Source organism: Tiliqua scincoides, chromosome 2 (assembly GCF_035046505.1).
Source record: "Tiliqua scincoides isolate rTilSci1 chromosome 2, rTilSci1.hap2, whole genome shotgun sequence".
NCBI lineage: Eukaryota > Metazoa > Chordata > Lepidosauria > Squamata > Scincidae > Tiliqua > Tiliqua scincoides.
The window spans coordinates 123,727,391-123,743,279 of NC_089822.1; the positions used below are offsets into that span (position 1 = coordinate 123,727,391).

The following is a 15,889-nucleotide window of genomic DNA, read 5'->3' on the forward strand; positions in this document are numbered from 1 at the left end:
AAGGGTGCAATCCTATCTTGCGCTGGATCAGGTAAGCCACAAGGCTTGCGCTGTGTCCAGCGCAGGATAGTGGCCATAAGCAGCTCAGCCAGAGGCGGCACAAGTCCAAGGAGAGTAGAGCTGCTTGAAGCTGCTCCGTTCTCCCCAGGAACAGGGGTGGGATCCGGCATAACTGCCAGATCCCAGCCCCACCTCCTGCTCCCCACCTGCCCCTGGGACCGCCCACCACCTGCCCTCCCCAGTCCCAGGAATGCCTCCCTCCCGATGCAAGGCACTCATTTGCGCCTCCTCAGGAGGAAGCCGCCTCAGCACACAGAGGTGCAGTGACACATGGAGGCTGAATCCATCCTCCATAGCGGCTTCCTCTGAAGGAGGCGCAAACATGCCTTATGGCACGTTTGCAACCCTCCTAGGCCGGCGCAAGGGACTTGCTTGAGCCCATTGGTGCCTTTGGATTGCATCCTTACTGAACACAATGGGTTTACTTCTGAGTAAGGTAAATAACACCATTTCAAACACCTCTACTGAGAAGGGATTAAGCAGGCAGGCCCTGACTTAGTTCTCAGTAACTGGGGTTACTAGGAAGGGAGCAAAGATTTCCCCTAGTATATCTGTGCTATAAATGAATTTTGATTTCTTCACAAGGTCAATGCAGTAGAGCAGTGCTTCTCAAACTTCTAGCACTGGGTCCCACTTTTTAGAATGAGAATCTGTTGGGACCCACCAAAAGTGATGTCATGACCAGAAGTAACATCATCAAGGAGGAACATTTTTAATAATCCTAGGCTGCAGTCCTACCCACACTTACCCAAGAGTAAGTCCCATTTACTATCATTGTTAAAAGCATATACATAGTAACCTGTTAAAAGTACAGATCTGTAGTATTCCCCAAATGCAGTCACATACCGTGGTAGCATCAAGTCTAATATATTAAAAATAAAATATTGAAATGAATGGGAACCCACCTGAAATTGGCTCGCGACCCACCTAGTGGGTCCCCACCCATAGTTTAAGAAATAGTGCAGTAGAGGAACACAATGGCTGGGTTCTGACAAAACATGAAACTGTGATTTGTGCTGACCTCAGTTAAGCCACAGAATGGGTCTGAGCTTCCAGTTGTACAACAGATGAGCCATTGTTCAGAGGTCTTTGTCTGCTTTTGTTTCCTGTCTGCTCAGGACTTGGCTTCATAAGTTCTCTCCTGTTTTTATGGTGCTGCAGCCCTTTAATTAATTAACAGTATTTATGTACTGCTTTTCAACAAAAAAGTTCACAAAGTGGTTTACAGAGAACAATCAAATATCTAATGGCTCCCTGTCCCAAAAGGGCTCACAATCTAAAAAGATGCAAAAGAACACCAGCAGACAGTCACTAGAAAAGACACTGCTGGGGTGAGGAGGGCCAGTTACTCTCCCTCTGCTAAAAAGAGGACACACACTTGAAAAAGTGCCTCTTATCCAGTTAGCAGGGGTTCAAACCTACAGAGCAAACTGATTTATCCATGATCAGTGAATTCGGTCATAAAAACAAACCACAGTTTGCACAAACTGGTTTGTAAATCAGCTTCAACCTGTGGCTTTAGATCCTGCTTCGTTGGCTCCAGACTAACCATGGTTTGTGCACAACCTTGGATTGAGACAGTAAAACAAATCATGGTTTCGTGTTACTTCTAACCCAGCCATCCACAATAAAGGGAATAGTACTATAGTTGATGAAACAAAATCACAACTGAAGAAATATCACAATTCGCTGTAATATCAGAATTGGATTATCCTTGTATCATGAAATCAAATATTGCTGAACATCTTCATGTCTGAATTTCTGAATTGCATGACCTAGGGCACAATCCTAACCCCTTGTGTCAGTGCTTTCCAACACTGGCATAGTGGTGCCCATGGGACATGTGCTGCATCCTGCAGTTGGGGGGCACTCAAGGAGGCCTCCTCATAGTAAGAGAACGTTTGTTCCCTTACCTCAGAGCTGCATTGCCCTTATGTCAGTGCTGGAAAGCACTGACATAAAGGGTTAGGGTTGCACCCCTAATCGGTTAGTGAGCATGCATCTTTTTGCCTCCACATGGTAACTATTGGTCGGTGGACATCACCAAGTGGTGTCCCTGGGTGACCTCTTAGCATTCCTCTGAGGAAAAGTAAAATGCTGCCGTTGGGAGGACAGTCATGGTGGAGGCAAAGCTTACCCTCCCCACACTCAAGTACTGGGTAGCGTGGACCCTGCTGAAAGGGGACAGTTCATTATATAACTGTGTACAGAGCATTTTGATGCAGTGCTCCTCACAAAGATCCTAGTGATGCACAAGTTGCCACTCCACACCTCAAAATGATGGGCATTTTGCTAGATACACACACAAATGCATACCCTAAATAGAGAGAGCCAGCTGCTAACCTCAGTCACTTGATGACACTGAACACCCAGTGTACATGCATATGATGTGACTGAATCCCATGAAAAATTGGAACGCTGCAGAGGAAATGGTTAGCAAGCCAAGCGAGCCTTCAATGCTTGTTTCCCTCCTTCCCATGTTCTGACTTGACAGCAAGCTCCCCTCATACACATAGTGTTGGATTAAGTTGGGAGACCTTTCAGGCTAGGACTGACTCCCTCTCTGTCACTCTCACCTGGCAAGGTTCACTTGGGGAAGTGAACCAAGCTGAAAGTGGCATGCAAGTCTCTTAAACATTAACTTGCAGTCTAATTGGTTCTACTCACCTCTGGTTCAACCTCCTCTGCCTGTTAAATTTGATGTGCTTTTTATTGGCTATTAATAACATCTGTTAACACACACACACAGGAGGGGGTGTGATGGTGGAATGTTTTACTGTCTTTTTATAATGCTGCAATAGTAGATGGCTGATGCATTTAGTGTAACAGAAAGAGAAGCCAGGTGGTCTGACAGTGTTTGATCAAAGCTGATTGCAGAATTTATGAACAAGTACAGGTTGGACATTGGGTTATTTACACTCCCTGCTACTATATATTGTACCCAAAGAGAAGCAGATTTCTGCATCTTGTATTAATCATTTAGACCCATTGTATTGGCCTCTGTTGTAAAACTTAGGACAGTACTTCTTTTGCTAGTTATGCACTGGGCAGGGCAAGAAGCTATGCAAGCCAGTAGTTGCAAATTGAAGATTTGGGGGAGATTTTCAGCAGGAAGTGCAGGGGTCAGAAAATCCTTGCAGCTGTTTTTTGCTCAGCAAGAGAGCTGGTGCAGAGTCGTGGCTCAGGGACTGAGCTGCAGATTGGGGCTTACTTGGTTTGGACCTCAGCTTTATCATGAATTGCTTGGTAGCTATAGGCAAGCCACTTCCCCTCAGCCCCAAATGTAATATGAGGATAAAGGTTAACTTACGTTACAGGGTTGTTATAAAATAACCCCATTCTGATTGTTAGATTTTGCCAGGTATTACCCAATGTTTTAACCGTGTATTTGTAATTACTGTATAAGGACCAAACTTTTTTTTAATAATGACAATAATTATGTCAGCTAATGAGGGGATAGATCAGTGCTATTCAAACTGGGGCGTCGCGACGCCCCAGCCTGAGGGCCCTGGTCTCTGCCCCCTTAAAGGGCGGGGGCTGCCTAGAGGCGGGGGGAAGGTCCTGGGGATCGTGCCGCTCAGGGGGCTGCAGGGTCTTGGGTGCACTTACCCAAGCCTCCTGCAGCCTCCCTGGGGTGCGGGGAGCCCGGCGTGACTGCTGGCAGGGCTCCCTGCAGCAGGGAAAGTGGATGCGGAGCGATCACGGGCGGGATTTCAGAGTAGCAGGGGTAAGATGCAGCTAGGACTGCTTAGAGCAGGGGTGTCAAAGATAAGGCACACGGGCCAGATCCGACCCGCAGAGCCATTTTGGGCAGCCCCCGGAGCTTTGAGTTCTGGGGCTGCCCCACCCCTGCTCGCTCCAACTGCAAGCACAGCTCTGCAGCTGGTTCCCAGGGCTGGAGAAGCCACGCGTGGCGTCCCTGGCCCTTGGTCCTTCCTCCGGGTGTGAGCAGGGCTCGCCCACAGCAGGAGAGAGTTCCGAGGACTGGAGCAGCTGCATGCAGCGTCCCCAGACCTTGGTTCTCCCTTCGGCTGCGAGCAGGCCTCACCCGCGGCTGGAAGGGGCGACTAAGGGCTGGAGCAGCTGTGCACGCGTCCCTGGTCCTCCATCCTTTCTTTGGGCGTGAGCAGGGCTCACCCACAGCCAGAAGGGCGACTGAGAGCTGGAGCACCCGCGCATGGCATCTCCAGCCTTCAGTCCTCCCTCCAGCCGCGGCCAGAGCTCTCCCAGGCTTTGGTTGTGGCCAGAGGGGGTCTGGGAGCAGAAGCTGCTGTGCATGGCTTCCCTGGCCCTGACTAGTGGCAGATAGGTGGGGGCTGGGGGGGGCGACTGGGAGGCTTGGCTGGCTGGCGGGCGGGCAGGGGATGCTTGGTGGTAGAATAGGGTCTGGGGTTGGGTGAGGTAGCAGAGCATGGGGGAAACCTCAGCTTTTTAAAAAAACAGGAAGTGACATCACTTCCTGTGCTCAGGTCACTTCCAGGTGCCACACTTGGAGTTTGGCCCTCAGCAGGTGCCATGAATCCAATGTGGCCCCCAGGATGAAATGAGTTTGACACCCCTGGGATAGATGTACGAAAGAGGCAGAAGCAGCCACAGCGGCTCTCTGTCCCCTGCAGCTTTGTAACATTTATGGGGGAAGCATTGCAACTTGGCAACCTTAGGTTCAGTGCTCTGTCTCAACAATGCATAGAACCCTTGACTATTTCAGGTTTGGGAGGTGGTGGTAGAAGATTTCAGAGTAGCAGGGGTAAGATGCAGCTAGGACTGCTTAGAGGGCAAATGGTGGAAAAGCAGTGCATTTTAGGAACATTTGTAGTCTATCATCTTTTTAAGCCTTGATATTACTGCAGTTGTTATTGCCACATGGCAAATAGGCAACATCTGCAATACTGTATAACCTATAGCAATAGCCATTTTAGTGCTTAGACATGCAAGTTGGCAAAGAGCTTAGGCTGCAGTCTGAGGAGCAATCCCATATAGTCTGGTGTGTGTGTGTGTGTGTGTGACTGCTTCCTCTGCTCTGCCCTCTGTAGGTGGTGTGCCTGGCATGGGATTGGACTTAAAGCTTTGCCTGCCATTTCTTTGGCAGCAACAGGTGTCATCGTACTGGCAGATGATCCGGAGTCATTCCTAATAACTGATGTAGCAGTTACCTTGGGGCCTGATATATTAGTATATCCTGTCCTTCCCCCCCACCTCTGCCTTTGGGTTCGTTCTTGATGAGCAAAAGGCCTGGACTGGCCTCCTTAAACAATTTGCTGTGGCCTTCTTGGCTTATTAGAATTGTGAGCTTGCACCCAAATGTGTGGCAATAAACTGAATGCAAGCGACGGGCTGTCAATTTCTGCAGTGTACTGGTGATCTGGCACTGTACATGCCAATTGTCTTTCTTTCATTCTCTCCCCCAGCATTTGAAACTGCTTCATGTGGCTTTATGTATTTCCAACATGGAAGTGCCCTCCCTTCAGGAAGAAGCATGATAGCTGTGTGCAGGTATCACATATAACATCTGCACTGTCTCTGTGTTACTGTGTGTGCAAGTGACAGCTGCTTCCCTGTCCACATACATATAATGGAACAACAGCATGTGTGACTGGTGCACATGTTGTTCTGTGCCGCTAGCCAGCACCTAGTTTTGTAGGAAGGCCACTACTGACAAGACAGAAGATGATGAATCGGATATCTGCCTGTTCCCACAAGTAAACTTCTAGCCAGGCTGATTGCCATAGTTACCTATCCTTCACATATCTCTCTTGTCTCTGACTTGGCAACCAGGGAGCCATCTGGAACTCAGGGGGCTGAATCTGGTTCTGGGCAGGGTAACTAGATACAAATGGGGACAGAGTGCCTGTACCTTTAACCATTGTATAGAAGAGGGAATTTTAGCAGATGCAGTTCAACATGGAAGGGTCTAAAAAGCTGCACCTACCAAAATTCCCTCTTCTGTTATTGTTGTTGTTATTAACAGCAACAGCCACAGCCACAGCAACAACTACAGCAGCAGCATTTATATACCGCTCTTCAACGAAAAGTTCACAAAGCGGTTTAGAGAGAAAATCAAATATCTCATGGCTCCCTGCCCCAAAAGGGCTCACAATCTTAAATTGTGATAAAATCACATTCTATACAGTGGTTAAAGGTATAGGCACTCTGTTCCTGTTTTTATCTGGTAACCCTAGTTCTGGGGGCTCCAGCTGCTGATTTTTTTTATCCATTCAGTAGTTGTTTTGTGTTTTTTCTATATAGGCGTGCCTTCTGTATGGAGATTTCATAGTATTTTGATTAGTCTTTTGTGCCTTGTTTTTAATAAGGACCCAAAAGCTAGAGTAGAATACACATTTTCTTAATTCCTTCCAATATCCCCCTCCCCATATTCCTCAATCTTTGCTTCCTCCTTTCTGTTAAGCATCCTCTTACAGCCCAAGCCTATGTGTGTCTGCTTAGAAGTAAGTCAATGGGGCTTACTCCCAGTTAGGTATAGATAGGATTGTAGTCTTGGAGCCCAATCCTATGCATGGCTACTCAGAGGTAAATTCCATTAGATTCAATGGGGCTTACTCCCAAGAAAGTGTGGATAGGATTGGGCTGTTAGGGTGCAATCCTAACCCCTTATGTCAGTGCTTTCCAGCACTGGCATAGCGGTGCCAACAGGACATGTGGTGCATCCTGAAGTTGGGTGTCACTCACGGAGGCCTCCTTGAAGTAAGGGAACGTTTTTTCCCTTTTCTCAGAGCTGCATTGCCCTGATGTCAGTGCTGGAAAACTGGAAAGCACTGACATAACGGATTAGGATTGCGCCCTTAGTCAGATTACAGAAGCTCTTATGGAACAAACTTCCAAAGATTAACAAGGGAATATCATGTTCTGCTTAGGTACAGTGTGGCCTTCACAGGGAAGACATTTAGGCCTCCTCTGGCCACTTCCCATGCCTCTCTAAGAGAGGTCCATTCACACACGGATACTGATTGATACCTTAAAGCTGTGCCAATTTAAGGTAACCTCAGCTCTGCACTCTTTATTGTTATGCAGTTAAGCAAAGTTGTTTATATGGACTTACTATTTTGTCCCTGCTATCTAAAGGAAGGCAAAAGGAGCTATGTAAGGACACCCCCTCCCCAATTAACTGCTTACTACAGTCCTGCTCTTTTGGCTTCCTACATTTCCACAGGCTTTGCCCCCGTATTTTCGTGAAGACTAGAACCTTGCTTGTAAGAAAGAAAAGTCTGAGACTGACAGGATGCTGAGTTGTGGGGGCGAGAGCCGGTTCTGCACTTGTACAGGAGGCCTGCAGAGTAAACACAGCTCTGGCTGTGTGTTAGGGAAGGCTATGCCAGTGGCAACTTGCTGTCATCTTTGGGTAGGAATATGTTTCTTGCTCTTCCACAGGCTTGGCATGTGAGCTCAGGCACAGTCATGCTTGGATGTGTTTCAGTATAGGCTACATCATGCTGGAACATGGGATGGAATATAATAACGCTGCTTTTTGCAGATTGTCTTCCAGTATTGGCTCCAGATAGTTCCTTTCCATACTAGTGTTTGTGTTTGTCACAGGAAACTTGGTGGGGCAGAATTAGCAATGGAGCCACATTACTGCAAACCTCTATCCGGCGTGCAAAGAAGCGGCTGTTGATTGCGTCACACTCAACCCAAGCATTGGCACGGTGCTTCTAAGTTTAAGACTGTAAATATCATGGGTGTAGATGAGACATACCACCCCTGCACTGTGACCACATCATCTGGTTGTATCCGTTTGACCCAATTCACCAGTGGAGGCCTGGCTTCCTCAAGGCCGCTCTGGTCTGAATCACTTCAGCACCCACCCACTGGCTGCTCCTCCACAGGAACAGGTCTGCAAATAACCTTCGAAACATGGAAATGGCAAATGCTCTCCTAGGGAAGTGTTGCTCCCTCTTAAAGAGACAGCTGCCTTCCTCCCAGAAAGGAAATAGAAGAAAGGCCTTATTGGCTTTTCCAGTGGAAATTTCCCAATATAGCACTGGATTCTGAAGTATTCCCTTATTGTGTGCAGGAACTGTGTGGTGTTATTTAGCCATCCCTTTCTGAAGGCTGGTTGCCTTGGTGGGTTATAAACATCAACAAGGGGTGGCAACTCAGCCAAATTTGGTCCACTACACCTGGCCTCTCAGTTGTCACCCCAGAAGATGTATATGGAGGGACAGTTGCTGTGTCAATGCATTTGCTTTGCTCCCTGGATCTGAACCAGGGAGATCTATATTGAAATCCTTTTTTAGCCATGCATTTGCTTTGTTCCCTGGATCTGAACCAGGAAGATCTATATTGAAATCCTTTTTTAGCCATGGTGCTCACCAGGTAACAATTAGACCCATCCTATCTCTCTGTTTCACCCTAACTCAGGTTTTTTGGGAGGATAAATGGGGAGTCATGCATACTGTCTGGAGTTAGTTGGAGGAAGATAAACTCATAAGTAAGCAATTGTATTAATGAGGGTGCAAGTCATTTTGAGGAACAAAGAAAGACAGATGGAGTCTTTCCAATGAATGAGCTGTATCAGGTTTGCTGAGAGACTAATGACATGCTCTCCAACAAGGAATAAAATAGTCTGAGTTGGCTAATCTATTCATCTTTAACTCCTGGATCCCTCCATAATTGGATGATCCACTTGGGAAGACGCTGATCTTTGAATCTTCCACAAGTAAGGCAGTATTGGCGATCTTGGCAACTTCCTTCCAGCAGTGCAGGTCTTAGCTGGAATTAGTTATTCCAATGGCGCTCTGGGGCAAATAGTTTAAAACTTGGGCAGCTCCTTCAGTGGCTCTGCCCTAGTTCTTATTACACTGTCCATACTCTTCTTTGTACCACCTCAAGTATTGTACTGGAATCTGGTTGACGGCCACAGCACTAGTACAAATCCTGAGGTCTAACCTCAAGCCTTGCTCGTTTTTTCCACTAGTGGGGAGATCTACGCCATCCAGTAGGCGAATCCAGAAACCATGTCAATGGGGCTAGCTAAATTGCACAGTTCTTTCCCACCTGCTAGTCATTCTGCCTGTCAGATGACAATTGGGTTAGAGAACAACCATGCAGTTTGGTTCTATCTATGTGATTCCTGTTGCTGGCTGGGTATTATGGGATTTCAACATAAGGAAGTGGCAGAAATGCTTCTAACTATTGAGGGTAAAGTCGGCCTCAGTTAGGGCCATTTCAGAATTACTTGTATTGAGGAAGCACTTTTTTTTTAGTGCTCCTCTGTGCAATAAAAACTCCTTAAAAGTCAAAAACTAACGCCGCTAGGGAAAGGCTTGAATGAGCCTCTTCTCCCTGCTGTGCTAGTTTTTCATGTGTAAGGAAACTTTTTTAAATACACTAAAAGCATTTTTAAAAAAGAGGATTCTTTGCCTCCAATGTCATCTTGTACATGACACCAAACTACCTCATTCAGTCATATGCACAGATTCGGTCCCTAGACTCTGAATGCATTTGCAGTTCCAAGGTTCATTCTTAGAAAAAGCATTCCACTGAATCATATACTTTGCCAGACTCTTTCTGGTTCCTGGCTCCCCAGACCAGCAGATGACGTGTGAATCCACGCTTTGAGGGGTGACCTTGGCTGCTGTGTTTCTTTGCCAGGTCTGGGTCTCCCGGTCCAGCTGTCCCTCCTTCCCGGTGCATCCTTTTCCATTACCTCTATGTAAAGGGAAGGAGCTATTGTGTACCAGGAAACGGCAGCTCCCTGCCTGCCTGCCCCAATCTCACAGCCCAGCCTGGCTCCAGCCTCATTGTTTCCAACTTCACATCCTCCTCACATCTCACGCACTTCGTGGGCTAGAGTTGGTTTGGGAAGCCAGCTAAGGCAGATCCATCCCAGTTGCCAGCACTGTGTGTGGATCCAGCTGTGGATAGGGCAGACGCCTGTCTTCCTTGTGTGAAGCAGTGTTCAACATGCTCCCTAGCCTGACTGAAGTTCTTAGATACAAGTGGGATTGAGGTCTGCCACCCGTAATCATGAAGCCCAGAAGCGCCATGGAAAGTTTGCTGAAAGTACTGGGGAGAAGAGAGAGCACCCGGATACCCAGTAGCAAAAGGGTAGGTGTCCAGGGGAGAATGGGCCTTGAGGGGGCTGTGCAAGGAGAGAGGAGGTTTTCTTGCAAGCCATAGAATGCCTTTGAACTTTGAGGCCACTTTTGTGCATCTGATGAAATAGACTGTAGTGTAGCCTATGCAAGCTTCCGCTAGGATAAATGTGTTAGTCTTTAAAGTGTCAGAGGAATCTCTTGTTCTGCAGCAGAGTTAACACAGCTTCGGAAGTCTTCTGAAGCACCAGGAAATATTCCCCCGCCTTCTCTCATAAAAATAAAGATATTAGGTTTTATTTTTTCCTTTCCTACCTCCTGGAGTGTAAAAACCTAAAGGGAGGGACTCTGTAAGAGGGCAAGGAGGAGAGTTTGCCTAACAAAACTCTGCTTTTGTTACTTGGAAACCTGAAAGCTATCTTTGATGCTTTTAACTAACACAGATCTTAAGACTCCCAGGTGGGTGAAAGCTGATTGGTCAAATGCCATATCAGCCTCTTTAGGGCAATTTCCTGTCATTTTAGAAACAGCTTTGTTTAATTTTGAGAGGGGGGAAAAAACTTATGTAGGAAGAGACTCTGAATGGTGAAATTCGGCTCAGCTCAGGTTTGCTTAAAAAAGGGCTGCTGGTGAAATTCTAGATGAAATTGACTAAGCTAACCTGTGACTGGACAGGTGGCCATTTCACAGATGCTAATGCCATTAAGCAGTATGTGTGAACCTGGTCTTAGACTTCATTCATATGTTAATAGAGCAACAAGGGAACCACCTCTCCATGGTACAGTTCTAACAGGGATCCTGTGGGTGGGTCCCATCGCTGCTTCCCACCCACATAATTTGGTAGTTGGTGTTGAAGGTTTGAAAGATGGGGTTTATGTGATTTTTTTACTGTGCTTACTGAATGGGGAGAGTTTGACTGGGGGGCAGTCATGGGGTGAAACTACCAAATTCTGGCTGCTGCTCTTGCTTTTGTTATGATATCCCCATTGGGGATGGGGAAAATGAAACAAGAAATATGAGCAAGGAATGTTTCTTAAAAGCGTTTTTCCCCTTATAATTCATTGTTAGGAATGGCCTTTCTCCTCTGGGGGAAATCCTATGGCCAGCTTTCCAGAAGAGCTGAGAATGCTGAGTAAACAGGAAATGAGATTGCAGGTCTAGGCTGGTGACTGGTTTGCCGGGTTATCCAGGACTTTTTGAAGCCACGCAAAGGGCTGAGCCATTTGATCACTTTTAATACAGTGCTTGCTTGCCGCTGATCTCCTGATTTGGGGCCCACTTAGAAGCTGTTATGTGAAGCAAAAAGTGAATAAGGGCTTGTGCAGGGGCTCTTTCACCAGTGCAGTACAAGTGTAGCAACTTGGAATGGTGCAGTCTGAATGTGCAAGACCCTGCATGAATTGGATGTAGCAAGGACAGAATACACGAGGAGACCACTTGGCATTGTTCTACCGACAAGAACAGGACCGAGAACTCCTTCCCTTTTGCCATGGTGCAATCAATAGTCAGGGATCTTGAACTTGGTACTCTCTAGTAGCAGGATGCCAGTGCCTTATTCTGTGTGCTAGTTTGCCAGAGGAGGAAGCTTCTGGCCTCAGAGGTGCCATAGCATATCTCACCATAGCATATGGCTTGAGGGTAGCATCGTGGCTACCAGCTCAGCAGGGGAAGCCTCTCTGTATGCATACATCTACTTGTCTACCTACTTGCTTCCCATCTTACCTCAAGCCCTGACTGTGGTCACCACAAAACACCAATATTCACTTGAAACAGAACTGTTCCAGAACTCATAGGTTGGTAAGATTATCTCTTTTGGTGCAGGTGCAGTTCTTCGCAGACACGCATTAGAGCTAAGACTGGTTGTCAGAGAGATTTGGGAATGCTCTGGCCCATGTTGCATTCTTGGCTTATTACCTCCTAAATTAGTCAACACTTTGGGAAAACTTCCAGGAGCTAATAATAGGACAGACACGTTTCAGAGCTTCTACATGGGTAGTCATAACTCCCTCATACCTTCCACTAATATATTGAACTTGTCTTTACCAGAAAAGCGTGCTCTGAAATAGTTCGAGTGAGAGTGTGATTTTGACAGGTGCCTCAAGTACACTGAAGACAAGTCACCTAGGACCCAGTCCTATCCGACTTTCCAGCGCTGATGCAGCCCCAAGTAAGGGAACAAATGCTCCCTTACCTTGAGACAGCCTCTGTGACTGCCCCCTCCCAAAGCAGGATGCAGCGCACACCCCTTTGGTACATCTGCATCAGCACTGAAAAGTTGGATAGGATTGGGCTCTAAGAATGTTAAAAAATAAATTCGAAACAAAAATCAAATGAAGCTGTTCCCTGCACAAGTGAGAGATATTTTATACTGCTTTGATTTGTGGTGTTTTAATTTCTAAGTTGTATTGTATTGTAAGTTGCAAGCTGCCCTGAGCATCCTTTACATGTGGGAGGGGCAGGATGATAATATCTAAAATGAAATAAAATGTCAGTCATCCTGAGCTTTCTAACCATAAGGATGAGGTATGCAGTACATTTTAAATAAATTACCCTTTTGTTCTGCTTTGAGCTTATTATTAAGATTATCATCCATTTCAGATTTCAAGTCTTTAGAAGATTAATCACTCTGTTAGTTGATTGGATTAAACTTGCATAACTGGGAAAAGAGGCACATCTTAAAGTAGTGATTCTCTCAAATTTAACAGGTTCATCACTTGAACCTCTTATGTTGTAATGTGGTATATAAATACTCTTAATAATAATTTTGCAAAACTTCAATGAAGGTGCTTTGATGAGCCATTTCATGCATTAAGCAAACTTGGTACCAATGTGTATATCACAGACTGTCATGCTTTCCATCTTTAGATGTGCATGAGGTTTAAGTATGCACTAAAAAAAACCTAATATATGTAAAGATTAAAAAAATATTTTGCACTTATCTATGAGTGCTGGACATAGACCAGAAGGGAAATCCTTCCTTAAGTTTCTTTTCAACAGATTTGAGAGGAAGGATAGAGCTGTAATGCAGTGAGTGACCTGACAGGTCTTTTTAAGGATCCCAAGTTAGCCTTGCCAATTAAATCGGAGAAGTATTTTAGTATATGATTAATGGATTCAAGCTGCAATCTTACACACATCTACTTGGAAGTAAGTACTGTATCAAGTGGGACTTTCCCTGAGTAAGTAAGGATACAATTGAGCTGGGGGGGGGGGGTGGAATGGGCAGACCAAGCTTATTACCTCTTGGCTTGTCAGTTGTTGAAATTGTAAAATCCTCTCTCTGATTAGTCTGCCATCATGATGGAATGGCTGTTCCTGAATAATTGTGTTGCAGTTCCTGGGGATGTAATTAAAGTAACACTTTCTCAGATGAACTTCCAACCCTTTGATTTAGTCTTCATGTGCAAAACATGGAGTTTTGCTTAACCAGTAATTTTGAGGAACAGGGTTTCCAAGCCAAAACAAACAAGCAAAAAACCCCAGCAAATTTCCAGTTTTCTAAGATGCTCCCACATTCTCACTAGTCCATTCCAAGCAATGCTGGGAAACGCAAAGGGGGGGGGGTGAGAACCTGGAAATGAAATTGATCATAAAATAGGAAAAAGGAAAGTGACCAACTTGGTTTTTGTTTTTTGCCATGAGCTAAATTCAGGGAGAAGTCAGCAAACATGTTCACTGGGGACAGTGAAATGGGCAAAGCAGATTTTTCTCAAACTGTCAGCAATGCTAGGGAGGAAAGTTTTAAAGCATTGATATCTTGACAAATCCTATTTTTAAGTTCTGTTCCTGACCTCCGGAGCCCAGCCTACTATTCTTAAGTGTTGACCAATTCCCATCTGATTTCCTGAACTAAGGAACACAGTGTTCAGCTTGATGGGAACCTCCCACCCCTTGCCCAACTTTGCTACAATGCAGTACAGTGCAGAAGGTCAGAAGTATCTGGGGAAGCTGCTTGTTGAACAGCCACTGATTGTCATGGTGGCATATATGTAGTGTTGATACTCTGTGTAGAATCCATGGTTCTGGTCAGCAGCTGGTTTTTCTGGGAAGGAGTTGGGTGAAGGCCCCAACTCGCATTCAAGTGGCTTGCCAGAAAACCCCATTCCCACAGCTACTGTTCCCATCCCCCTGTTTCAACTCAGTGTTGGCAGCTGGACGGTGGAGCTAGATGCCACCTGACCAGATGCCAGAGTTGATACAGGGGCCTTTGGCATCAAGGTCTGCCACAGTCAGAGGCAGAATGTTAGCTGACATGACCTTGTGCTTGCTGCAGATTTTTTTTCGGTGGGGGAGAGTATATACAGAACTGGTTTTGCTTATACTTGGGATCCAGTTGATTGTTGCTCCCTCCTCCCAGTCAGATTGACTGGTCTGCGGTAAGTAATTTGGTTCATCTGGTGCTCTTGCTCTGGTAGTGTGTTTGCTCTCTACTTCTGGTGGTCTGGATTGCACATGCCTCTCTTGCCTTTAAACATGCTCTACCTTTTGCCCTGTTCTAGTCTGATCCATCCACCATCCTTTGATATGCTTAGTTGTGTATGTATGGTGGCTGTTGATATGCATATAAGTAGACTGGGGTGTTTTTTTTCATCAGATGAGGAATAGAACAGGACACTGAACTGTGTCCCTTTCCAAATGTCCTACCCTGTAGGTAGCCTATAGGTTGTGTGTGGTGCAGAATGGAGCACATGGCCTTCTGACTCTTTGATTTTATAAGCCATGACACACATTTTGGTTATGCCTTATATTCATTTCAAATGTTCTAACTATTGGAATGTAATCTCCTTTGCTTTTCCATTCCATCTTTGAATCACTGAAAAGGACAATTTCTTTTATGAGGGGAAAAACCCCAGAAAACTCCAAAGTAGTCCTCTCACTACAAAAAAAACTCATAATTTTTTCCCATATGGTTCTATGTTTCATTCATTGATCTGTTTGACATCCTGTGGTCTGTTTGGCAGTCAAGGTTTGAGTCGTATTTTTGTTGTCTTAAGCCATTTCTGCCCAATGTTGCATATACACAACAGGGACCAAATGTGTACCCCTGTGGACCAGGCAGAAATGGGTTTTATCTGCCTCCATATTCTGTATGTGTGCATTTTGTAGATTGCCATTTGAACCCCATTAAATCTTCCCGTCCGCACTTGTGTATCTTCTCCCATTTTCAGACTTCTGAGTTCCAAGCTGTTGCTGAAGTTTCTCCCTTCCTCAGTTGGAGGCAGCTTTATGTACATGAAAGGGAAATGGAACTCTCAGAGCCCAGCCTTCTAGCACATGTGCAGCTTGGCCTGTCCTCTGCTGGCCATTATCATGAGGTAGAATGTCCAGAGTTCTGTGCCAGAGAAGCACATTTCCAGACTTTTTTTTTCTAATAATTGAGGTTTGTGGGACTACTTGTGTACCAACTTTAAACTTTGTATCTGTTGGAGAAGTATCTTAACAATTTTGATACCCTCTGCTTTCTGACTGCAAGGAAGGCATAGCTATCTTTGTAGATCTCCTCCACCTAAATGATAATGAACACAACTAACAACTTGGGGCCAAGGCACATTCTGTAGCTGCCATAGAAAGGCTACTTCAAATTACACCACAGGGCTGCTCTCAGGCATTTGTGTGCAGCCAGCAAAACTACCTCAAAATGCCACATGCGAGGGAGGGCACCAGGATGCAGGTCTCCTATTGTCTTGTGTGTTCTCTGAAGCATCTGGTGGGCCACTATGAGATGCATGAGGCTGGACTAGATGGGCCTATGGCCTGATCTAGCCAGGCTTTTCTTA

At 45.8% G+C, this 15,889-nt stretch overlaps 1 protein-coding gene across 5 annotated transcripts in view; it reads left to right on the plus strand.

Moving 5' to 3' along the window:
• The window catches only part of TNS2 (tensin 2), a 119,582-nt gene that overhangs the window by 33,425 nt on the left and 70,268 nt on the right, over nt 1–15,889 (plus strand). For 2 of the 5 annotated variants that reach the window (XM_066613868.1, XM_066613869.1), the window contains exon 1: nt 9,904–10,125. The exons of 2 other annotated variants lie outside the window; for them this stretch is intronic. In XM_066613868.1, coding sequence (XP_066469965.1) covers nt 10,045–10,125 — 81 coding nt within the window. In that variant the 5' untranslated portion in view covers nt 9,904–10,044. Of the gene's footprint in view, nt 1–9,902; nt 10,126–15,889 lie in introns of those variants that run through there. One more of the 5 variants, XM_066613871.1, reaches the window with a different exon arrangement.